The sequence below is a fragment of the Mobula birostris genome, chromosome 8 (genome assembly GCF_030028105.1).
Source record: "Mobula birostris isolate sMobBir1 chromosome 8, sMobBir1.hap1, whole genome shotgun sequence".
Lineage (NCBI taxonomy): Eukaryota > Metazoa > Chordata > Chondrichthyes > Myliobatiformes > Myliobatidae > Mobula > Mobula birostris.
In genome coordinates this window covers 163,220,969-163,247,103 of record NC_092377.1, presented here as the reverse complement: position 1 = coordinate 163,247,103, position 26,135 = coordinate 163,220,969, and the positions used below count along the sequence as shown (strand labels likewise).

The window sequence follows — 26,135 nt, the reverse complement described above, 5'->3', positions numbered from 1 at the left end:
CCTCTCAAAATGAATGCCAACAATATTCTCTACCACTGACTCAATCTGCAAGTTAACCTTTAGGCAATCGTGCACTAGGACTCCCAAATCTCTTTGCCCCTCTCATTTCTGAATTCTCTCCCCATTTAGAAAATAGTCTATGACTTAATTCCTTCAACCAAAGTCCATGACCATACACTTTGCTACACTGTTCTTTCTGTCGCTAATTTGCCCACTCTCTCAATCTGTCCAAATCCTTCTGTAGACTCCTCGCTTCCTCAATAATACCTGCGCCTCCACATATCTGCTTAACTTGGCCACAAGGCCAACAATTTGGTCATCCAGATTAGTAACATTAAGCTTGAAAAATAGCGGTCCTCACAGTGACCCTTGAGGAACACTATTCACTGGCAGCCAACCAAAGTAGGCCCTTTTTTGTTATCACTCTTTGCTTTCTGTCAGCCAACCAATCCAGAATGATATTTACAGAAAAAGTGCAGGCAGAGACAGTAAGGTGCAAGACCATAATGAAGTGATTGAAGTCAGTGGTCTTATCTCACTGTCCATCCCCCCTCCATAGATGCTGCCTGATCCTCTGAGTTCCCCCAGCATTTTGTGTGTTGCATAATGTGATGTTTTATTTTGTTAAAAATTACTGAATACTGATAACAATATCTTGATCAATAATTACATATTTAAAACGACAATAAATAGGAATCTTACCAGCAAAACAGATCTGAAAGATGGCTAAGTTCCAAAAATATTTATTTTTTTTAATTTAAAAAAAGGTCAGAGTTCTGGAGGAAGTAGCTTAAATTAGAAAGTTGTTTTTGCTGACTGAATATTGTGGACTTCAGACAAGTTCAGCCACAGCTCTAGCCTGCTTTTCATTGTCCCTGACTTAGAACAATCAGAATCAGGTTTAATATCACCAGCATATGTTGTGAAATTTGTTGACTTTGTGGTAGCAGTACAGTGCAATGCACAATAATATAGGGGAAACAGTGAATTACAGTAAGTATATGTATATCAAATAGTTAAATTAAGATGTGCAAAAGCATAGACTTTTTAATAAAAAAAATGTAGGAGGTAGTGTCGTGGGTTCAATGTCCATTCAGAAATCAGATAGCAGAAGGGAAGAAGCTGTTCCTGAATCACTGAGTGTGTGCCTTCAGGCTCCTGTACCTCCTTCCTGGTGTAGCAGTGAGAAGAGGGCATGTCCTGGGTGGTGGATACTACTTTTCTGAGGCACCGCTCCTTGAAGATGTCCCGGATACTACGGAGACTAGTAGGCTAGTACCCATGATGAAGCAGACTAACTTTACCACACTCTGCAGCTTACTTTGATTCTGTGCAGTAGATGCCCTTACCAGGTAGTTTCCACAATCTCTACCTCTGTGAGTTCAAAGCCAAGATTTAAGTTTATTTGTCAGATATATATATCAAACCATTACAGTGAAATACGTTATTTGTATTAACAACCAACACAACCTATAGGTGGGCTGAGGGCAGCCTGAAAATATTGCCACGCATTCCAATGCCAACACAACATGTCCATAATGCTCAGCTGAGCAAAACAACAAAAACAAGCCCTATTCCTCCTTCCAACCCACGCACATACACAGTCTACTAATCCCAAAATAGTCCGTCGTCTTCGGTCTTGAGCCTACAATTCAGACTCAGACATGCAGATATTGGGCCTTCATCTACCCCAGCTGACCATATAACCATATAACAATTACAGCACGGAAACAGGCCAGCTCGGCCCTTCTATTCGGTGCCGAACTCTTACCCTATCCTAGTCCCACCGACCAGCAATTAGCCCATAACCCTCCATTCCTTTCCTGTCCATATATCTATCCAATTTAACTTTAAATGACAACATAGAACCTGCCTCAACCACTTCTGCTGGAAGCTCATTCCACACAGCTACCACTCTCTGATTAAAGGAGTTCCCCCTCATGTTACCCCTAAACTTTTGTCCTCTAACTCTCAACCCACGTCGTCTTGTTTGAATCTTTCCCACTCTCAATGGAAAAAGACTAACCACGTCAACTCTATCAATCCCCCTCATAATTTTAAGCACCTCTATCAAGTCCCCCCTCAACCTTCTACGCTCCAAAGAATAAAGACCTAAATTGTTCAACCTTTCTCTGTAACTTAGGAGATGAAACCCAGGCAACATTTTAGTAAACCTCCTCTGTACTCTCTCAATTTTATTGACATCTTTCCTATAATTTGGTGACCAGAACTGTACACAATACTCCAGACCTGGCCTTACCAATGCCTTATACAAATTCAAATCTCTGACGTGTAGAGATTTGCAGGCCTGGGGTTCTTTAGGGGGGGGGGGTGGAGGGGAGAAAAAGGCTCTGACTTTCAATTGGACTCCCAGGCCTTGACCTTTAGCACCTACCAATCACTGGACACCAGGCTTTGAACTCCAGACTCACCAATGACGGGGCCTGAAGACCAGGCCTCGAACTCTCTACTTGTTGACATTGGGACTTGGCGGCCAGGCCTCATACTCGACTTTGAACCGCTTTTAAAGCTCATAGGCACACACACAAATTTTTGCCTTTGAGTGCGTGAGGGACGTGACCTGAGCAGGACAGAAAGTCTTGATGCTGAGCACTCCCCTGAAGGTAGAGAAGATCATTACAAAATTCAGGCAGAAGTTTTCAGAGACCTTAAGTGAGTTTTGTGCTGAGATAGTCATTCCTACCAGTTGCGTAGTCCACTTGACGTGTGTTGAGAGTTGACGTCTCACTCAATGTCATCAAAACCAAAGAGATGATTATTGACTAAAGGAGGAAGAAACTGGAAGTCCATTGAGCCAGACCTCATTCGTGAATCAGAGGTGGAGCAGGTCAGGGTCAGGATCTGGCCTGGAACCGGCATGCAAGTGCCATTGCAAAGAAGGCACGGCAGCACCTCTACTTCGTCAGTCTTTGTAGTTTTTTTTAATTGGTTCTATATGTATTTCTCTGTTCTGCTGTGAATACCTGCAAGAAAAGGAATATCAAGTTAAGACAGTGGATTCTGGTTAATTGGGACACATCAGGGCCAGTGCATTTTAGCGCAGTTAAGCAACTGCCCCAATTAACACGTTTTATAGAAAAAGTTAAAAAGGTATTTTTAAAAAAAGGCCAACTATCATTTAACTGAGTAAATATTGCATATTTGAATGAAATACAGAACAAATTGGAACACTGTCAATACTGCTATGGTACTATAAAACTGTATTAGTTCCTAATAGTTATTGACAAAGAAATTCATCCAGTGCACAGGGTGTCCAGGGAGGGGTAGCACCTCCGCTGCAGGGGCTTGCCGTATCCATTTTGGGCAGCTCACTCACTTTGGGTCTTACCGGATACTCGGCTGTCATCTGTGGTTCCAATTAGCTGTTTGCAGGTGTTATACTTGCTAGTATACGGCTTTGACAGGCGTGCTAAACCAGGTCAGGGTAGCTGACGAGCCTCGTACCCTGGAGAGCTAGGGACATGCCTGTCCTAGCATGTGAAGGAGAGTTTCAGCTCTGGTGAATGAATTTAACAGAAAGGTTCCAACAGCTAAGAAGGCGGTTCTGTAACACTTTGTCAAGACCGAAAGGCATGACGAGGCACAGAATTACCCATGGTTATCCACAGCAACCAAGGAAGGCCCCAGTTTGTGATGACGACTCATACCACTGAACCTGGACTTCTGAGGTCGAGAGTGGCGCTGTTTCACTTTAAAAACTCCTGCACATCTTGCACTGTCATCGTCAGATACGACGGACAACCAATATGCTGCTGTGTTCTCTTGGTTGACCATCAGTGAACAAAATTAACGCAGACACCTAGTGCAGATAATGGACTGTCTACATACAATGCTTTCAAACTTTGTTTTCACTGTAACACTCAAGATGTTGCTATATTCAAATTCTTTATAGTTCCTAACTTGGAGTAGTGAAATCGTTTCATTTTCACTTTTCGCTCTTTCTGGCATCTCCAAGCCTGAATGCTTGAAACTGCAGTGACCAACACAATTCCAAATCATCTTACTGCTTATTTCTTGTCACTGTCAGTGACAATAATTACTGCTTTTTGTACAGAAACACACGTAATTGACGCTATTTAAAAACTGTTCACTCTAAATACTGTAGTGTCTAACTGGCTGGTGGGGTATGTCTCTACCAAAGGAGGTGTAAGCTGCAGGTCAGCCTTGGGCAAGGTGTAGCACCTGCTTACCCCCCCCCCCCCCCCCCCCCGATCAGGGTCACTTGAAGCCATGGAAGCAAGTGGTAGATATCCCAAGTCCCGGTTATGTGACCACTGACACCAAGCAGACAGTCTCTGAAGTATTGATAATGACTGGGGTCACCTGTCTTGTAAAGACACTGCCCAGAAGAAGGCAATGGCAAACCACTTCTGTAGAAAAATTTGCCGAAAACAATCATGGTCAAAGACTATAGCTGCTGACGTCAAACGACACAGCACATAATGATGTTGAGTATCAAGTGACTGGTGCTAGTTAGAAACTGGTTCCGAACAGTCTCCTGCCCCATTTCAGTGGCATATCAAGTCTGCTCCCCCAGCACCCCCCCGCCGCCATGGTCTTCTCCCCATAACCTTTGATGCCGTGTCCAGTCAAGAACCTAAAAATCTCTTGCTTTAAATACACCCAATGACCTGGCCTCCACAGCAGCCTGTGGTAATAAATTCACCACCCTCTGGATAAAGAAACTTCTCTGCATCTGTTTTAATTATATGCCCCTCTGTCCTGAGGTTGTGCCATGGGAAACATCCTTTCCACATCTACCCTGTCTGGGCCTTTCAACATTCGAAAAGTTTTAATGAGATATCTCCCCTCATCCTTCTAAATTCCAGCAAGTACAGACCCAGAGCTATCAGAGGTTCCTTGTATGATAACCCTTTCATTCCCATAATCAATCTTGTGAAGCTCCTCTGAACCCTGTCCAATGCCAGCACATCTTTTCTTAGATGAGCCCAAAACTGTTCACCATACCCGAAGTGAGGCCTCACCGGTGTCTTTTAAAGCCCCAGCATCACATCATGCTCTTGTACTCTAGACCCCTTGATGTGAATGCTAACATTGCATTTCCCTTCCTCACCACTGACTACCTATAAGTTAACCTTCAGGATGCTCTACACAAGGACTCCCAAGTCCCTTTGCATCTCAGATTTTTGGATTTTCTCCCCATTTAGAAAATAGTCCGCACATTTATTTCTACCGCTAAAGTGCATGACCATACATTTTCCAACATTATATTTCATTTGCCACTTGTCCATTCTCCTAATCTGCCTAAATCCTTATGCAGCCTACCTGTTTCCTCAACAGTACCTATCCCTCCACCAATCTTTGTATCATCTGCAAATTTGGCATCAAAGCCATCTGTTCTATCATCTAAATCATTGATATACAGAATAAAAAGAAATGGTCCCAACATTGACCCCTGCAGAACACCACTACTCACTGAGAGCCAACCAGAAAAGGATCCTTTTATTCCAACCCGCTGTCTCCTACCAATTAGCCAATGCTCTAACCATCTGAGTAACTTTCCTGTAATACCATGGGCTCTTAACTTGGTAAGCAGCTTCAAGAGTGGCACCTTGTCAAAGGCCTTCTGAAGGTCCAAATATACAACATCTACTTCATCCCCTTCATCTATTCTACTTGTAATCTCCTCAGAATTCCAACAGGTTCGTCAGGCAGGATTTTCCCTGAAGGAAACCATGCTGACTTTGTCCTATCTTGTCCTGTGTCACCAAGTACTCCATAACCTCATCCTTAACAATTGACTCCCAACATTTTCCCAACTACTAAGGTCAGGTTAACTGGTCTATAATTTCCTTTCTGCTGTCTTCCTCCTTTCTTAAAGAGTGGAGTGACATTTGCAATTTTCCAGTCCTCTGGCACCATGCCAGAATTCAATTATTTTTGAAAGATCATTACTAATGCTTCCACAATCTCTACCGCTACCTCTTTCAGAACTCTAGGGTGCAGTTCATCTGGTCCGGGTGACTTGCGTACCTTTAGGTCTTTCAGCTTTTTGAGCACCTTCTCCCTTGTAATAGTAACTGCACTCATTTCTTGTCCCTCACACCCTTCAACATCTGGCACAGTGTCTTCCACAGTGAATACTGATGCAAAATACTCATTTAGTTTATCTGCCATCTCCTTGTCCCCTGTTATTATTTCTCCAGTCTCATTTTCTAGCGGTTCAATATGCACTCTCATCTCTATTTTTTAACATACTTGGAAAAAGCTTTTACTATCCAATTTCATATTTGCTAACTTGCTTTTATATTTCATCTTTTCCCTCCTAATGATCCTTTTAGTTGCTTTCTGTAGGGTTTTAAATGCTTCCCAATCCTATCTTCCCACTAATTTTTGTTGTATGCCCTCTTTTGCTTTTACATTTGATTTGACGTCCCTTGTCAGTCAAGGTTGTACTGTTTTGCCATTAGAGTATTTTGGAATACATCTATCCTGCGCCTTCCTCATTTCTCCCAGAAACTCATACCATTGCTGCTCTGCTGTCATCCCTGCTAGTATCTCCTTCCAATTTACTTTGGCCATCTCTTCACTCAAACCACTGTAATTTCCTTTACTCCACTGAAATACTGACTTGACGTACTAAATGTCAGACTGTACTTTCTCCCTATCAAATTTCAAGTTGAACTCAATCATATTGTAATCACTACCCACTTTTAACCTTAAACTCCCTAATCAACTCGGTTCGTTACATAACACCCAATCCAATACAGCTGATCCCCCCGTAGGTTCAACAACAAACTGCTCTAAAATGCTATCTCATATACATTCAACAAATTCACTCTCTTGAGATCCATTTCCAACCTGATTTTCCCAGTTGACCTGCATGTTGAAATCTCCAATGACTATCATAGCATTGCCCTTTTGACACACCTTTTCTATTTCCTGCTGTATTCTGTGGTTCACATTCTAGCTACTGTTGGGAGGCCTGTACATAACTGCCATCAGGGTCCTTTTACCCTTGGAGTTTCTCAATTCAACCCACAAGGATTCAACACCTTCCGATCCTATGTCACATCTTTTTACAGATTTAATGCCATTCTTATCAGCAGAACCACACCATCCTCTCTGCCTACCTTCCTATCCCTCTGATACAATTTTGACATTCAGATCCCAACTACAACCATCCTTCAACCACGATTCAGTGATGACCACAATGTCATACCTGACAATAGTGCAACAAGGTCATCCACCTTATTTCTTATAGTCCGTGCATAGATTCTGCATCCCTAATGCACTGATATTCTCCCTGCTGGCTGCCCTTCCTGACAGTCTTGACTGCACGCTGTCTTTGCTTCTTTACCATCTGTCCTATCTTAAGTCCCTTCACTCCGGTTCCCACCTGCCTGCCAAATTTCATTTAAATCCTCCCCAGCTGCTCTAAGAAACCTGCCCTCAAGAATATTGGTCCCCCTTGGGTTCAGGTGCAATCCGTCACTTTTGAACAGGTCATACCTCCCCCGGAAGAGATCCCAATGATCCAAGAACCTGAAGCCCTGCCTCCTGCACCAGCTTCTCAGCCATACATTAAACTGCATCCTGTTTCTACTGGCACAGGCAGCAATCCAGAAATCACTACCTGCGAGGTCCTGCTTCTCAACTGTCTACCGAGCTCTCTATAAGTTCTCTTTTCAGGGCCTCTTTGCTTTTGCTTCCCATGTCTTTGATACTAATATGTAGCAAGACATCCAGCTGCTCTTCCTCCCTCTCCAAACTGCTGTGGACCCGATCTAAGAGTGTCCCAGATAAAGGAAGAGAATCGGGATATTTTTTAGATTTTGTTCGTTTAGAGTTTTCCCAAATAAGCAGCTGCCCTGATTAACCAATGGACCAATTAAGCAGACTCCACTGTGTATGGTGACATATATGTACTTTGATAATATATTTACTTCGAACGTTGTACTGATGGAGCTCAGTTAGAGAGGAAAACTTGGCCAGGGTTGCCAGCCCATTCCCTTTACTCAAACTTTTATCCTCGTCATTGTTGATCTTCGAACAATCTGTTACTGATTTACCCATTCATACAAACCCCTTGTGATTCCCTGAACAACTATAAAAACATGCCAGAGGCAGAGCGATTGTGGGGGTGGGGGTGCCGGGGAGGAAGGAGTGTAAGCAGTGATATTTGATACAGACAAGGAGACGACTGCAAGCTGCCCGTCTCTGAGGAGCCTCTGAGCTGGGGAGCTGCACTGACTGCTAGATAAACGTGGCTCTGATCCTGTTGTATCTGTGGGAGGGCAGGGAGTTGTCAGTGTTCTGCAGCACTCAGCTTCTGGGGCCACAACTGCATATTTGGGATTTAGTGCTCCAGACAGCCTGTTCTGTTTCAGTTACAGTCTGGCTGGCTCCACTGTGAACTGTTCTCATTTAATTTATAAATCAGAATCTATTAAAAGTTCTGAGGAGGGAAAAAAAAGTTGAACCATTTGGGGATTTTTCCAGCTGGCTGGGAAATGAGTAGTTCGTAGATATTCATGGCATATGGATGCTTTAGTGGATTCTGATTGGCTTTTAATGATTACCAGGGATATCACTGGGCTCCTTCCCATTTTTTTGGGCTCCCTGCAGTACCCCCATCACCCAGAAACACAACTGCAGTTTCTGTGCGTTCGCCTTTTGGCACCCGGCACCACCTCGCAATCACTTCCTTCACCCATTTGTCAGACTCCACGTCAAAGATCCCCACCTTCCGGGGGCCATACCATCTTCTCACAGCTGCTGTCGGGCAGGAGGTGCAGAAACCTGAAGCTTCTCACCCGTAGGATCATCAACAGCTACTTTCCAAATTCCATTTGCAACCAGGATTTTTTTCTGACTAAAATGTAAAAGCAAGGATGTGATTGTCGAAGGTTTACAAGGAACTGGTGAGGCCTCACTTGGAGTATCGGGAGCAGTTTTGGGCCCTTTATCTTAAAAAAGGATGTGCCATAACTGGAGTGGGTTCAAAGGAGTTAAATGAAATTGATTCTGGGATTGAATGGCTTGTTATAAGAGGAGTGTATTCACTGGAATTAAGGAGCATGAGGGGGATCTTACTGAAACCTATTGAATGGTGAAAGGCCTTGTTAGAGTGGATGTGGAGAGGATGTTGCCAATGGTGGGGGAGTCTAGGACCAGAGGACACAGCCTCAGAATAGAGGGGCGTCCTTTCAGAATGTAGATGAGGATTTTATTTAGCCAGAAAGTGGGGAATCTGAAATTCAGTGCCACAGATGGCTGTGGAGGCCAAGTCATTGGGTATATTTAAGGCAGAGGTTGATAGGTTCTTGGTTAGACTGGGGCTGAGAGGGAAAATGGATCAGCCATGATGAAATGGCACCACAGACTCGATTGGCCCAAACGGGCTAATTCTGCCCCTATATCTTATGGTTTTTTAGATTCTCTCTGGGATCAGACTTGCGCCACTGTAGAGGACAGATGTTGGAAGCTGGAAGATAAAATTTAGTTGCTGGAGGAGTCCTTCTAGCAGGTCAGGCAGATTCTACGCATGGTAAAGGACAGTCTGGACTAGGTGAAGGGTCTTGATCTGGAACATTACCCATTTCCCTCCACAGAAGCTGAGACTCTTCGTCATGTCTGCAAAGGAAGGGGAAAGAATCCAGAATAGGTAAGAAGGTGAAGTAGACTTGCCTGTGGTAGTGAGTCCGGGGAGCACGTGGTCGAAGAGTCAGAGATCACGGAGCTTGGGGGGGGGTGCAGTGAGAGAGGGTCTCACTGAACTGCCAATGAAGAGAAGTTTTAAACCTCAATGTTGGTTTACATAACCTTGCAGTGGAGCAGCAAGCCATAAACACAAGATTCTGCAGATAGAAATCTTGAGAAACACATGTAAGTCGAGAATTCCTGTTCCTGTTGAAGATTGTAGGACTGAAGTGATCTGCATCACGGTCAGAGCCTCCTCTCCTACCACACCTGACAACAGTGAATGGACGAGTGCTCCAGCAAGGGCTTGTTTTGTTGAAAGTGAGCACCCGCTAGCTCATTAATCAGCTGTGCCAGACCAGAAGTTAAGTGTCTTATAGAGACGTGTGGCCTCTCTTTGGAAAGGCAATCTCGGGCAAATAGTTCAGATTTAAAGACGTGCTGTCTACCCCAGCGAGAGGGTTTGGGGATCACTAACTGTCAAGCAGTTGATGAATGCTATACTGCAGAGACTGTTGTCTGATCTACAGTGAACACTGCCAGTGCCTCGAGCTGCATGTACACTGGAACGTGGAACGTAGAACATAGAACAGTACAACACAGCGGCAGGCCTTTGGGCCCACAGTGTTGTGCAAAACCAATTAAATTAGTAATCAAATGGCCAACTAAAATAATCTGTTCTGCCCAGACAATGGCATCGTCCATTCAGCCCATCATTCCTGTGACAGTCCCACTCCTTGTCATTTTGCTACAGCCCTGCCTCCCTGTCAAGTTTCAGCCTCCTGGGGGAGAGGCATTCAGATTCTGCAGACTACCTGGGAAGCATCCTGATTTCACTCCCGAATAGCCTTGTCTTGTTTTAAGATTGTGCCCCGAGGACGTGAATTTTATACATTAACATTGATTTCATCGCATCCAGCAGCAGCTCCCGTTGCTCAGGCTGCAAACTTCAGAAAGAAATTGATTTAACTCAACTCTGCTCAGAGTTGGAATTTGCTGGAGATGTGATTTATGATCTGTGTTATGTTCTGAAAGTATCTGTCTGATTGTAGTAATCCAAGGCATCAAGGTTAGTCTATAAATCTGTGTGGTGTTCTGTAGATTCAAGTTTATTTATGACATCTACATCAAAACAAACAGTGAAACGTGTCACTTGCTTTAACAACCAACGCCCTTGTGGATGAGCTGGGGCGTAGCCCACAGGTGTTGCCACATATTCTGCCGCCAGCAAGCAGGCCCACAATTTTGAGCAGAACAACACAGAACACAAGCAACAAACGACAGAAAGAGCAAGCCCCATTTCTCCCTCCCTCTTACTGTCCTTTAACCCCAGGACAGGTCTCCAGTGGACTGGGACTGGGTCTGAAAGCACTGGCCATTGACCTCTCCAACAGAGTTCACAGCCTTTGCTCTGGTCAGTGGGCCTTTACTTCTGGACTTGCAATTCCTCTTTGAGACATAATCCTTGGGCCAATCTCAGGACACATTGCAGCTCATTGCTATCTCGGCTGAAGATTTCTATCAGTAGCAGTGGAATAACGTGGCATTAACATCCAAGTATGAACTCTGGAGGAACTTGGTGGGTCAGGCAGCATCTGTGGGGGCTAGAATCACAGCTGACATTTTGGATTGAGACCCTGCATCTGGAGTCGTGATGAAGGTCTTGAGCTGAAATGTTGGCTGTCCGATTCCCTCTACAGACGCTGCCTGACTGGCTGAGTTCCCTCCACAGACGCTGCCTGACTGGCTGAGTTCCCTCCACAGACGCTGCCTGACTGGCTGAGTTCCCTCCACAGACGCTGCCTGACTGGCTGAGTTCCCTCCACAGACGCTGCCTGACTGGCTGAGTTCCCTCCACAGATGCTGCCTGACTGGCTGAGTCCCTCCAGCAGCTCATTTCTGGCACCAGATTCTGCCGCCTGCAGTCACTTTTATGGCATTATTGGTGTAGAGTCACAGAGCACTGCAGCACAGAAAACAGGTCCTTTGGCCCATCTGGTCTCTGCAAACCCGATCTTCTGCCTAGTTCCATCTACCTTCCCCTTGAAGGTGCCTGTATACTCCTCTTATCCATTTGCCTATCCAAACTAATCTTGAACATTACAATTGAACCTGCATCTACCACTTCCCCTGGAAGCTCTCATTACCCTCTGGGTGAAGAAGTTCCCCCCTTGGGTTCCCCTTAAATATTTCGCCTTTAACCATAAAGCTATGATCTCTCATTGTAGTCCCACTCACCCTTGAGTTGAGAAAACCTATCCATACTCACTATTGTTTGGAGTGGCACGATAGTGTAGTGGTTAGCACAACACTTTGCAGTTCAATGCCAGCCGCTGCCTGTGAGGAATTTGTACGTTCTCCCCATGACCGTGTGGGTTTCCTCCGGGTGTTCTGGTTTCCTCCCACAGGCCAAAATATACTGATTGGTAGGTTGTAATTAAAAATTCTCCCGTGATTAGGCTAGGATTAAATATGGGATTGCTTGGTGCGGCTCAAAGGGCCTGCCCATTCCGTGCTATATCTCAATAAATTTTAAAAAATTGTATCTCTATAAGATCTCCCCTCACTCTCCTACGCTCTAGGGAATAAAGTCCAAACCTATTCAACCTTTCCCTATAACTCCAGTCTTCAAGTCCCAGCAACATACTTGTAAATTTTCTCTGCATTCTTTGGAGCTTATTGTTAACTATCCTAATGGTAGATGTCAAAAAGATTAGGTTTATTTGCCACACATACACCGAAACGTACAGTGCGATGCACTGTTTTGGGTCAATGACCAACGCGGTCTGAGGATGTGGCGGGTCAGCTCGCAAGTGCTGCCATGCCTGCACCGCCAACGTAACTTGGCCACAACTCACTGATCCTAACCCATACGTTTTTGGAATGTGGGAGGAAACCGATCACTTTGTAGAGACCTGTTTTCACTTTGACATGGAAGAGTCTTTTTCTGTTGATCAGAGTTTTAAAAAAAAGCCAAATCAAATCCATTGTGATTCAATGTTGTAATGCAATAAAACACGGAAACTTCCAAGGGGGTGAATACTTTTTATAGATACTGTATGTAGGCGTTTATATATTTTTTGGACTTGAGTCTGTGGCTACAGCCTGAATGGAAGTGAAGTTTACAGAACATTTCAGTTTTACTACTATACTTGTGGTGTCACAATTTTCAATTCTGTTAGAATCTGTGACTACAATTGTACATAAAAGCTTTCAGGAGCTGGCTGTTTGCTTTTGGAAAATACTGCATGTATTTGAAATGCAAAACCAAGTGGAACAATGCATTTCTGACCTGAGTATCTCCCTTCTGCAAGATGCAAAGTGACTAGTTATGAATTAAACATAGCTGCTCATGTTTGATCTGTCTTGTCTAAGTTTTGTTTGTGGTTGAATTTTGGCCTGCTTCATGAACACTGTATATTTTAAGATAAAAGATGAGCTCAAACTTTTTGAGTACTTCTACTGGCGCTCCATAAGTTTATGTGAACTATCATCTGAACATATTTGGAATTTCTTTCTACTGTGACCTCAGTGAGTACTGCTCTGCAGTACCATATTAGGATATATTGAATCACTGTGGTCCCTTTTTAAGCATACACTTGATGGCTACTTTATTAGGTACCTCCTGTCAGTGGTCATCTGCTGTAGCCCATCCACTTTAAGGTTCAACATGTTGAGCATTCAGAGCTGCTCTTCTGCACATCACTGTTGTAACATGTGGTTATTTGAGTTACTGTCAGCTTGAACCCATCTGGCTATTCTCCTCTGATGTCTCTCATTAACGAGGCATGTTCACCCTCCGAACTGGTGCTCAATTTTTTTTTGCCCCATTCTCTGTAAACTCTAAAGACTGTTGTGCATGAAAATCCCAGGAGATCAGCAGCTTCTGAGATACTCAAATCACCCTGTCTGGCACCAAAGTTATTTAGATCACATTTCTTCCCCATTCTGATGTTTGGTCTGAACAACAACTGAACCTCTTGACCATGTCTGCATGCTTTTACGCATTGAGCTGCTGCCACATGATTGGCTGATATTTGCATAAATGACCAAGTGTACAGGTGTTCCTAATAAAGTGGCCATTGAGTGTACCCAGGCTGGTGCAGCCACTTGCTTCGGAGGTTTGTGTCATGTCAACCTCTATTCCCTGCATTTGCCCGGCATGAAGAAATCCTTTACGTGCTTGTTTTAGGAATTACTTTGTGACTTTGGCAGAGCTCCTTCACTGTGTTCCTATCCTTTCTCAGTCAAACCCTCAAATGTTGTCAGCACAGATGCATTATTGGATCAGAGTGAGGCTCTTCAAGTTCAAATTTATTGTCATTCAACCGTACACATGTATACAGCTTAACGATACAGGCTCCTCTGTGACCAAGGTGCAAAACACAGTACCTGTATCACGTACTAATGTAAACTAATATTAACACTGTAATGATAACAGATAATAGATAGTTACAAGTTGGTGTAAAGTGTATGTGACAATTATAAATCTGAAACAGTATACGGCTACTGGTGTTGTCATAAATAATGTGTATTGTGTGGTAGCAGAGTGTTAAGAACTCTCTGTCTATGGGGAAAAAGCTGTTACTAAGCCTAATTGGTCCTTGTTCTTAACTGGGTCAGATAACCTGCAACTCTGGCCGTCCTGTTTCCTGACCCCGATATTCAATGCTCTGCAAAGTCAGTCACCCAATATTTTGTTCTGTGCTCTGAATGGTTGCAATAATTATAAAGTTTAAAGATAATCATGGGAGAATCTGCAGATGCTGGAAATCCAGAGCAACACGCACACACACAGGCAGAGAGAGACACACACAAAATGCTGGAAGAACTCAGTGGGTTAGGCAGCATAAACAGTCCTGGTGAAAACGTTTACTGTTTGTTCCTTTGCATGGATGCTGCCTGACCCCCTGAGTTCCTCCAGCATTTTGTGTGAGTAGCTCAAAATAAAGATTTATTTCTCACTTGTACATCGTAATATCGAAACTCACTGGTGCTGCGGATCCTGTCCCTCACCCCTGCTGAGCCCTGCAGAATGTGGAAGGACCTTGTAGTCTCTCTGAGGAGTTGGAGGCGACACTGCGGTGGTTGCAGTTCCTTGTGTGGTGTTTGGATCCCATTAACCAAACTTGTGGTTGGAAGGTCAACCTCAGCTTTGAACTCTCACACACACAAACATGCTTTAAGCAGCCAATTAGTCTACCACCCAGCTTTGGGTTGTGGGGCCAGCAGGAGGGAGTCCACATGGTCACAGGTAGAACACATAAACTATATTCACCCTACCCCACATCTTCTCTCCCCCTCCCCCACAGTTTCTCTTCCCCTCTCCCCCCACCCACATTTTCTCTCTCCCTCTCTCTCCCCCTCACTCTCTCCCTCTTCCCCCCCCCCCAAAAGCCTGAAAGCACAAACCACCAGGTTTAAGAACAGCTTCTATCCCGCTTTTAAAAGGCTATTCAAAGGTTCCCTAGTACAATCCAGATTTAATGTAAAGGGACCCTTAGAAGGCAGTGATCATAATGTGATTGAATTCGTCCTGCGATTTGAGAGGGCGAAGCATAAGTCGCATGTACCAGTATCGCGATGGAATAAAGGGATTTACAGAGACACGAGAGGAGCTTGCCCAGGTCGATGGCAGAACACAGGTGGCTGAAGTTTCTGGGAATAGTTCTCAAGGTGCAGGATAGATATGTCCCATAGAAGAAGTAATTCTCAAATGGCAAGGCTAGGCAACAGTGGCTGATAAGGGAAGTTAAAGATTACATAAAAGCCAAGGAAAGGGCATGTAAGGTAGCAGCAGTGAGTGGGAAGTTGGATTTTTGGGAAGCTTTTAAAATCCAACAAAAGGCAACTAAAAACCCATAAGAAGGGAAAAGATGAAATGTGAAAGCAAACTAGCTGATAATATGAGCAGGATACTAATTTTTTTGTTTCAGTTATATAGCAAGTAAAAGGGAGGTGAAAGTTGATATTGGACCACTAGAAAATTATGATGGTGAGGTAGTAAAATGGGGCTGTGTTACGTAACGGCAACAATGAATATTAATCGAGACAGGTTTTTATGAAAACAACCAAACATTTATTAAGCACATATAAACGATAAAGGAAAAAAAAACAAAGGAAAACTTTAACCGAAGGTTAAACAGGTACGCAGCCATCATCAACTCCACTCGGCTCTGGTTCTTAAAGCGTTAAATGCGAAAACAGTTCTTAAAGCGATACAGTCAGATATAGTTCTTAAAGTATAACTTTGAAAGTCCAACAGTTTTACACATTCAATTGGGAGAGACTTCTCTGGAGAACGATTTCTTCACCGACGCACCTTTACTGCTGGTTCCGTCCACAGGATTCCCGATGCCGAAAATAAACAGTTCAAATCAACTGACCTTAAATTCCTTTAGAGAGAGAGAGCCTTTTTGCATGAACTCATTGTGCTGTTGCAAGAGTTATCTCAATGCAGGTTCTCTTCAACGAAGACTCAATAAGGTCGATCCTTTATTAAACTGCCAACCGATGCCGACTTCTCTCGATCCTTCACTTCGATGAATTCTTCACTCTCCCTTCAAAACTGTCGGAATTGAGTAAATTGGCACTTCCAGCCACAAATTTCCAGTCCAAATACAATATCTTGTAAGAGCATGTACCTTCCGTTTTAAAAATGAAACTGCGTCACGAAAACAAACACGCAACAGAAACGGAGGCACAACACGTTCTACCTGGAAATCTACAAACTCAAAAAAACCTACTGTGTCACCTGAGTCGACCTTTATATAGTCACTGGGCACATGTCATCACGTGACCTCACCTCGGCGGGAAAATCATATCAGGTGACCTCCAAAAGACCATTACATCATTCTCACAAAAAAAAACAGATCTCCTTGAGCATGTAACAGGCTCAAAGAAATGACAGATGAACTTAATAAGTACTTTGCTTCAATCTTCACTGTGGAAGACGCTAGCTGTATGCCAGAGGTCCGTAAGTGTCAGGGAGCAGGAGTGCATGCCATTACTATTACAGTTGGCCCTCCTTATCCGCGAGAGATTGATTCCGGGACCCCTCGTGGATACCAAAAGATGCTCAAGTCCCTTATTCAATGTGGTGGACCTTAGGACCCAGTGGAAGCCCAGACCTTACTTAACCTGTCTCAGTGCGGTGGACATTAGTACCCGGCAGCGGAGCTCTGAATCTGCAGTGTTTCTGTCCACGAAAATAATCACGATCATGATTGAAAATAAAGTGGAAATAATAAAGCGATTGAAGAGAGGTGAAACGCCATCCGTCATTGGAAAAGCGTTAGGCTACAGTCGGTCAACGATCGGAACAATTTTAAAGGACAAAGTGAGAAAGGCCTTGCCCCAATGAAAGCTACAATTATTACTAAGCAACGCAGTGGTTTAGTTATTGGGTTTTTGATCCTTCACATCAACCCAGCACGGATGGAGAGCGCACTTGGGTGCGATCTGTCACTGGATCGAACCCCAGAACTTCTGTTCCCAAGCCCGGCGCTGAAACATACGTTTCTTAAGTGTTTTATATGCATAGAAAGGTAAAATATATGCTATATTCTAAGACAAACGTTTGACTAACTGATGCTAAATAATACCGGATGTACCTGTTCCGATTTACTTAGTGAGAGAACTTAGTTTTTTTTTCGATCCCGATCCACGATAACCTATGTATATCCTCCCGTATACTTTAGATCATCTCTAGATTACTTATAAGACCTAATACAATGTAAATGCTATGTAAAATAGTTGTTAAACTGCATTGTTTAGGGAATAATGACAAGAAAAAAAAGTCTGTATATGCTTGAACAACAAGTGCTGGAAGAGCACTTCCGAGTTTTCTCGATTCGCGGTTGGTTGAATTCGCGCATGCGGAACTCGCTGATAAGGAGGGCCAACTGTATAAAGGAAAAAGTGCTAGGCAAACAGAAGGTCTTAAGGTGGCTTAGTCTCCTGGACCAGATGGACTACATCTCAGAATCCTGAGACAGGTTGCTGAAAAGATAACATGCATTGGTCATGATCTTTCAAGAATCACTTAATACTGGCATGGTCCTGGACAGCTGGAACATTGCAAATGCCAGTCCACTCTCTAAGAAGGGAAAAAGACAAAACAGAGGTAATTATAGGTCAGTTAGCCTAATCTCAGTAGTTGAGAAAGTGTTGTTGTCCATTATTAACGATGAAGTTTCAGGATACTTGGAGACTAATGATAAAATAACTCAAGATCAACATGGTTTCTGTAAAGGGAAATCCTGCCATACAAATTTACTAAGAATCCTTCAAGGAAGTAACAAGTAGGATGGACAAAGGAGAGTCAGTGGATATTATTTACTTAGATTTTCAGAAGGCATTTGATAAGGTGCCACACATAAGGCGCCACACATAAGGCTGCTTAACAAGATAAAATCCTATCTAACCTAACCCTAACCCTTACAGAAATAAGGAAGGATTTTATTTAAGGAAAGATACTGGCATGGATAGAGGAATGGCTGACAGGCAGAAGGTAGCGAGTGGGAATAAAGGGAGCCTTTTTTGGTTGGCTGCCAGTGACTAGTAGTGTTCCTTGGGTCAGTATTGGGACCACTACTTTTCACGTTGTTTATCAGTGACTTAGATAGTAGAATCAGTGGCTTTGTGGCAAAGTTTGCAGATGATATGAAGATAGGTGGAGGGGTAGAGGTAGTGCTGAGGAAGCAATGTGATTGCAGCAGGACTTAGATAAATTGGAAGAATGAGCAAAAAAGTGGCAGATGGAATAAAGTGTTGGGAAATGTATAATAATGCATTTTGGTAAAAGGTACAATAGTGTAGACTATTATCTAAATGGAGAGAAAATTCAAATATCAGAGATGCAAAGGGACTTGGGAATCCTTGTGCAAGATTCCCAGAGGGTTAATTCACAGGTTGAGTCTGTGATAAAGAAGGCAATGCAATGTTGGCATTTATTTCACGGGGAATAGAATATAAAAACAAGGAGATAATGCTGAGCCTTTATAAGACACTAGTCAGGCTGCACTTGGAAGTATTGTCAGCAGTTTTGGGCTCCATATCTTATTGGATATTTTGTCATTGGAGAGAGTCCAGAGGAGATTCAGGAAGATGATTCTGAGAATGAAGGGGTTAACGTATGAAGAGCATTTGGCAGCTTTGGGCCTGTACTCATTGGAATTTAGAAGAATGCAGTGGGGGGCGGGATCTCATTGAAACCTACCGAATATTGAAAGGACTATATATGGTGGATGTGGAGAGGATGTTTCCTCTGGTGGGGGGTGTCCAGAACTAGTGAGCACAGCCTCAAAACTGAGGGGTGACCTTTTGGAACAGGAAGTAAGGAGGAATTTTTTTTTAGCCTTAAGTGTGCTCTGTGGAATACTCTGAAACAGATTGTGGAGGAGGCCAGGTCCGTGGGTATATCCAAAGCAGGAGTTGATAGATTCGTGATTGTTTGGGGCATCAAGGGATATTGTGAGGGCAGGTGTATGGGGTTGAATGGGATCCGGGATCAGCCATGATGAAATGGAGCAGACTCAATGGGCTGAATGGCCTAATTCTGCTCTTGTGTCTTATGTCTAATCGGACCTTCAAAATGTTTCTCATTATAAATTTGTACCTTGTCTGTCTGCCTGCACTACCTCTCTCTGTGATTGTAACTGATCTCTATTTTTAATATTTTCATTTGTGCTACTACACTGATCAGGTAGATTGTGCACCAAGAGATCCAAACAGTGAGGTAGTGTTCAGGGGTTCATGGACCATTCAGAAATCTGATGGTGAAGGGGAACCATTTCCTAAAAGGTAGAGCGAGGGTCTTCAGCTCCTGTACTTCCTCTGAGATGGCAGTAAAGAGAAGAGGCCTTGTTCTGAATGGTGTAGTCATTGTCATAGCCATACTTTATTGATCCCAGGGGAAATTGGTTTTCGTTACAGTTGCACCATAAATAATAGTAATAGAACCACAAATAGTTAAATAGTAATATGTAAATTATGCCAGTAAATTATGAAATAAGTCCAGGACCAGCCTATTGGCTCAGGGTGTCTGACCCTCCAAGGGAGGAGTTGTAAAGTTTGATGGCCACAGGCAGGAATGACTTCCTATGACGCTCTGTGTTGCATCTCGGTGGAACCAGTTTCTGGCTGAATGTACTCCTGTGCCCACCCAGTACATTATGTAGTGGATGGGAGGCATTGACCAAGATGGCATGCAACTTGGACAGCATCCTCTTTTCAGACACCACCGTCAGAGAGACCAGTTCCATCCCCACAACATCACTGGCCTTATGAATGAGTTTGTTGATTCTGTTGGTGTCTGCTACCGTCAGCCTGCTGCCCCAGCACACAACAGCAAACATGATCGCACTGGCCACCATAGACTCGTAGAACATCCTCAGCATCGTCCGGCAGATGTTAAAGGACCTCAGTCTCCTCAGGAAATAGTCCTCAGGACTCCTCAGTGTGTGGGTTCTTCCAGATGAATGCTGCCACCTTGAGGAATTGCCTTTCGGAGATGTCCTCAGTGGTAGGGTGGCTAGTTCTCATAATGGAGCTGGCTGAGTTTGCAACTCACAGCAGCTTTTTTTCTCTCCTGTGCATACCAGACAGTGATGCAACCTGTCAGGTCACTCTCCACGGCACATCTGTAAGAATTGGCTCGAGTCTTTGGTGACATACTGAATCTCCTCCAATTCCTAATGAAGTGTAGCCGCTGTCTTGCCTTCTTCGTAACTGCATTGATATGTTGAGCCCAGGATAGATCTTAAGAAATATTGAAAGCCAGGAACTTAAAGGTGTTCACCCTTTCCATTGTGGGCCCCTCAGTGAGGCTTAGTGTGCATTCTCCCAACTGTCCCTTCCTGAAGTTTCATTGAGCAGGCGCGAGATTGGCGCTACCTCTGCGTGATCTGCCCGCTTTGTATGGGTTCAGGTTCAGAACCGTTCAAAGGATAATTGTCACAGGCATGTTGTAATGCCCTATTCTGTTTAACTGCAGATTTCATACCTCAGTGCTCAGTCCTCTATGCCTCGTATGACTGAAGTGTATCTGAACTTCTGGGCTGCATGTACCGGAACTAGCACATCAAGGGAACAGGATGTTCTTCTGTGTGCGTACTTTGTTTTTACAGTAATGACTAATATTTAATGTGAGCATAAAGCTGGTCAAAACTAAATGCTCTAGTTTTTGGATTGCCTGCTTGGATGAAAAAGAATATGTTGTAAAATCTATAAATATAATGTACACTCAATGGCCAGTTTGTTAGGTACAGGAGTGGAACCCGGTGTGGTCTTCAGCTGCTGTAGCCCATCCACTTCAAGGTTTGATGTGTCGTGTGTTCAGAGATGCTCTCCTGCACACCACTGTTGTAACGCATGGTTATTTGAGTTACTGTTGCCTTCCTGTCAGCTTGAACCAGTCTGGCTGTTCTCCACTGACCTCTCTCATTAACAAGGTGTTTTCGCCTGCAGAAAGTTTTTCATTTTTCACACCGTTCGCTGTAAACTCTTATGTTTGTTCACTTCAAAACATTAAACCATTCGAAGGAAGAAATGGGAGTCCTGGAATGCAGGTCTAACTTTGTGTTGACTTTAAGCGAGGTGCATGCATATCACATGGTAGTGTGATAACGTATGCAATTCACATATTTATACATATAACCTGTAATTAATTATTTAAATGAGAACACAAACTATATAAATATATATATATATATATATATATGATTACTCAAACATTACTTAAATATTAAAAAATTAAAAACACAATTCTCTAGACTGTTGTACATGGAAGTCCCAGGAGATCGGCATTCTGAGATACTCAAATCACCCCATCTGGCACCAACAGTCATTCCACGGTCAAACCCACTTAGATCACATTTCTCACCCATTCTGATGTTTAGTCTGAACAGCAACTGAACCTCTTGACCATGTCTGCATGCTTTTATGCATCGAGTTGCTGCCACATGATTGGCTGATTAGATATTTGCATTAACGAGCAGGTGTACAGATGTAGCCAATAAAGTGACCTCTGGGTGTAAATCAAGCTTTCACAAAAACTGCAGTGTTTGGAGCCTTGGAAATGGGCATTTGTTTCCTTGTTTCTTGGCGGTGTTTTTTTTTCAAGTGTTTAATTAAGTGAAGAATGAGTGACTCGGATGGGTGACCCGTGCACCCCTTCTGCCCTGTGTTCTGGGCAGCATATCATGTTCTGCTCTGACAGAGTTAGTACGTGGGATGACTGTACAGTGACCTGAATGTGTGTGGGATAACAGGATGTGATGGAGGAGGAGGAGGAGGACATGAAACCTGTCTTTAGCAATGGCTAAGTTGATGCGGCCCAGAGGAAGCTGCAATTACTTCAGGGAACTCAGTCCATGGTGTCAGCCTGACCCCATCTGGTTCTGATTGGTACGTAATCTTTCCAGCTTTCCTTTCCTATTTTCTAGAGAATTCCTTGAATCCAAAATTTTTAGTCCAGCTAAAATTTCTATTCTACCCTCTCTACAACTAGAGGTGATGGTTTTAAGCATGAAAGGTGAAATATTTAAGGTGAGCCTCGGGAAATTGCGGGTGGAACGAGCTGCTGGCAGATGTGGTAGATGCACGTTCAATTGCAACAATTAAGAGAAGTTTGGATAAGCGCATGGATCGGAGGGCTATGGGGGACAGTCGTCCTGGTGTAGGTCAATGGGACCTGGCAGAGAAGCGTTTCATCTCGGACTGGATGGCCCAAAAGGCCTGTTTCTGTGCTGTACTGCGCTATGACTTGATGTGACAGGCGTGATAGCCTAGCGCTTAGCCTAATTGGGGTTCAGTTTGTGCTACTGTTCGTACGTCCTGTCACCCCACCCGTGACTGTGTGGGTTTCCACAAGGTGCTCTGATTTCCTCCCACAGTCCAAAAAGACTTGCGGGTTAGTTAGATGTGGGCAAGCTATGTTGGTGCTGAGAAGCATGGTGATGTGTCCCCTGCTGGAAAATGTCCCTTCTATCATTATCTGCCCTTGATCTGGGATCAGTAAATATTAACTGATCACTTATTAGGCGGCAGAGGGGAAGAAAGTTTTAATAAAATGTTGAGTTCCTGTCTTCAAGCTCCTGTATCTCCGCCCTGATGGTAACAATGAGAAGAGAGCATGTTCTGGGTAGCGGGGATCCTTAATGATGCATGCTGCCTTCTTGAGGTGCCACCTTTTGAAGGTGTTCTCGATGCTGGAGAGGCAAGTGCCCATGATGGAGATGGCTGAGTTTATAACCCAATGCAACCTTTTCCGATCCTATCCATTGGCCCCTTCCATACTAGACGGTGACCCACCAGGAGGCATGCTCTCAGGGGGTGGTGCATCTATAGAAGTTTTTAGAGACTTTGAAGATGCCGAGGCCTTTCCTCCTTGACCCAATGTTTTCTCTTTAGCTATTGCTGGTACCTTCTTGTATAATGCAGTAAAGCAGGATCTTTGTGCACCTGTTATATATACAGTGCAGTAAATTGGTTCAGATTTGATCTAGTCACAGTGGTTACAGTACTGTAGACCGTGGAATCACTCAGGCAGAATCAATAATGATGTGCAGAAGTGTTGCATTTTGCAAAGGTAATGTAACCTGGGGCTGGACGTGTTCAGTAAATTGCAGGGCCCTGGGGGTGTTGTAGATTCAGATACATTGAAGAATGCAGCACATTAACAACCAACGTGACCTTGGGATGTGCTGGCTGCAGCCTGCAAATGTCACCATGCAGTCTAGTGCCAACACAGCATGCCCAAGACGTTCGACAGAATAACACAGAACACAACAAAGCAGAAGGGCCTCACCCCAAAATGCCAGCTGCTTATTCACCTCTATAGATGCTGTCTGATCTGCTGAGTACCTCCAGCATCTGCAGAATTTTTCATGTTTATAATATGCAGAATCTCTTGTGTTTGTATATGCTGTCTTGTGTATTTAATATTTCATTTACATTTGATTAATCTTGTGTATCTTACATGTGTGTATGTGTGTGTATATATATTGATTAAGCTTTATTTAAATAATTAATTATGGATTATATGCAGAAATACATGAATTGCGAATGCCATTCACTACCACATGATATGTTCGTGCTTTGCTTAAAGTAAGCACAAAGTTAGACCCAGATTCCTGGATCCCGTGTCTTCCTTTGAATTAGTTTAATGTTTTCAAGTTACAAAACATAACGCTGTTAGCAGAAGTGTACGCCAGCGTGGTGTGTAACCTGATGCTCCCTCACCATAATCCTCACTTTAACCTTGCTATCAAGCCGGGAGATCAATCCTGGTTTACTGCTGAGTGCAGAACATACTGGGAACCACAGTATGGATAAGGATGAGAGAAGTTACCCAATGCATTCATAGGGCAAGACTACTCAGAGACAGCCAAATAGCCTCTTTCTGTGATATTTGTGACTCCTTTATTCTGATCCTCATGACAAGTGTCCACGTTTACACACAAAAACAATTACCAAGTGTTGCTGAGCTTAGAGTGTTGAAGTACCTTTTGAGTACCCGCGTCTCATTTCCGATTTATTCGAGTGTTGTACATAAGGAGGGTTTGGTTTTGTGTTCCATCCAGTGTTTACTGACTTTGTCCTTTGTCTCTCACCCAGCACTACTTACCTCGTGGTGTGAGGATTTGGGTCGACTCCTCCTCCTGAAGCATCAGAAGAGCCTTCCAACCCATTCCACTGCTAAATTCCCCTCACAGCCCCCCATGAACTCGATGAATCCCATGAAGCCATCCCTTCCACCCACTCCTCACAGGTAAGTTAGTTTGCGGATGATATGAACATTGGTGGAGCTGTAGATGGCGAGGGAGATTAATCCAGGCAAGTGTGGTTTAGTGCATTTTGGGAGGCCATTCGTTGGCAAAGGATACAGTAAAGGATCAGGACTGCGTACAGAGGGATCTTGTGGTTCATAGCTCACTAAAAGTGACTACACAGATGGATAGAGTTGTCAAGAAGAAATGAGGCGTGCTTGTCTTCATTAGTCAGGACACTGAGTAGAAATCTTAGGAAGCTAAGATGCCCCTGCTTGAAGCTCTGGAATGGCCACATTTGGAGTATTGCAGAGACACTTGGTGCTGGAAATTAGGCTGGCCCACTAAGTTCCTCCAGCTTTTCGTGTGCGTTGTTCTGGAGTATCATGTGCAGTTCCGGTTACTGTACTTCTCTGCAAAATGTGGAGGCTTTGGAGGAGGTCGTGGAAAGGTCCACATGGACCTTATTTATAAGGAGAGGTTGAAAAAACTTTGGTACTTTTCTCTGAATGTTGTTGGCTGAGGGGTGACCGGTACCACAGTCCATGGGCTACATGTGAGAGGGGGAATATTCAAAAGAGATTTGCAAGATTTTTTTTTAGCGCAGAATGAAAGGAGTTAATTTTTTTGAATTTAGAGATCCAGCACGGTAACAGGCCCTCCCAGCCCAACAAACCCACACAGCCCAATTACACCCATGTGACCAATTAACCTGCTAACCCTTTGAAATGTGGGAGGAAACTGGAGCACCTGGAGGAAACCCACACGGTCACGGGGGGAACGTACAAACTCCTTACGGACAGACAATTGTTGCTGGTGCTGTAATAGCATTATACTAACCACTGTTGCCGTGCTGCCTGAGTTTAGGACGCCCTGTGGGTAGTTGGTTGAAACAGATGTGATAGTGAAGTTTAAGAAACATTTCGATAGACAGAGAATGAAGGGAATTGGACCTTGTGTAGGCAGCATTGTCAGCAGACACACGGTAGACTGAATAGCCTGTTCTTGTGTTATACTGCTCTGTTTTTTTAGTGTTAAGTATGTGTTGCCATGTAATGAACTAAATCCCTGGTACGACTTGAGTAAACACTATCACTACTTTGAACTACGCTATAATTGGGGTACTTACATGTTAAGGTATTCAGGAATTGAAATTAAGTTTAGAGTTTTGGACAGGGGAAATATGGTCCATCTAATTCCAAGTTCAAGCAATTGCACCTGGCTGGTATTTTAACATCTCTAATGTCACTGTATTGGAATTGGTTTATTATTGTCGCATGTACTGAGAAACAGTGAAAAGCTTTTCTTGCATACTGTTCCCACAGGTCATGTCAGTACACAGTGCATTGAGGTTGAACAAGGTAAAACAGTAACAGAATGCAAAAATCTACCAAAAAAATGCAGAGCAGGTGAAGAATGAAGTGCCAGATTATAACAAGATAGCTTGAGAGGCCAGGAGCAGCAGAGCCTTGAAGGGGGGTCTTGGCCTGAAATATCGACTGTTTATTCATCTCCTTAGATACTGCCTGACCTGCTGAGTTCCCCCAGCATTTTGTGTGAGTTGCTTTGGATTTCCAGCATCTCCAGACTTTCTTGTATTTGCCTTTTGTGTGTTTTTCTTTTAATCTTTAAGGTATCTCTGGGTAAAACTTGACAAGTTGCTATACAATGGGCTGAATA

General features: G+C 43.6%; 1 protein-coding gene across 7 annotated transcripts in view; it reads left to right on the top strand.

The window, feature by feature from the left end:
* The window catches only part of LOC140201903 (zinc finger MIZ domain-containing protein 1-like), a 231,349-nt gene that overhangs the window by 108,922 nt on the left and 96,292 nt on the right, over positions 1-26,135 (top strand). For 6 of the 7 annotated variants that reach the window (XM_072266685.1, XM_072266684.1, XM_072266682.1 and 3 more), the window contains one exon: positions 24,304-24,457. In XM_072266685.1, the coding sequence (XP_072122786.1) occupies positions 24,304-24,457 (154 nt within the window). Of the gene's footprint in view, positions 1-24,303; positions 24,458-26,135 lie in introns of those variants that run through there. The other variant, XM_072266687.1, reaches the window with a different exon arrangement.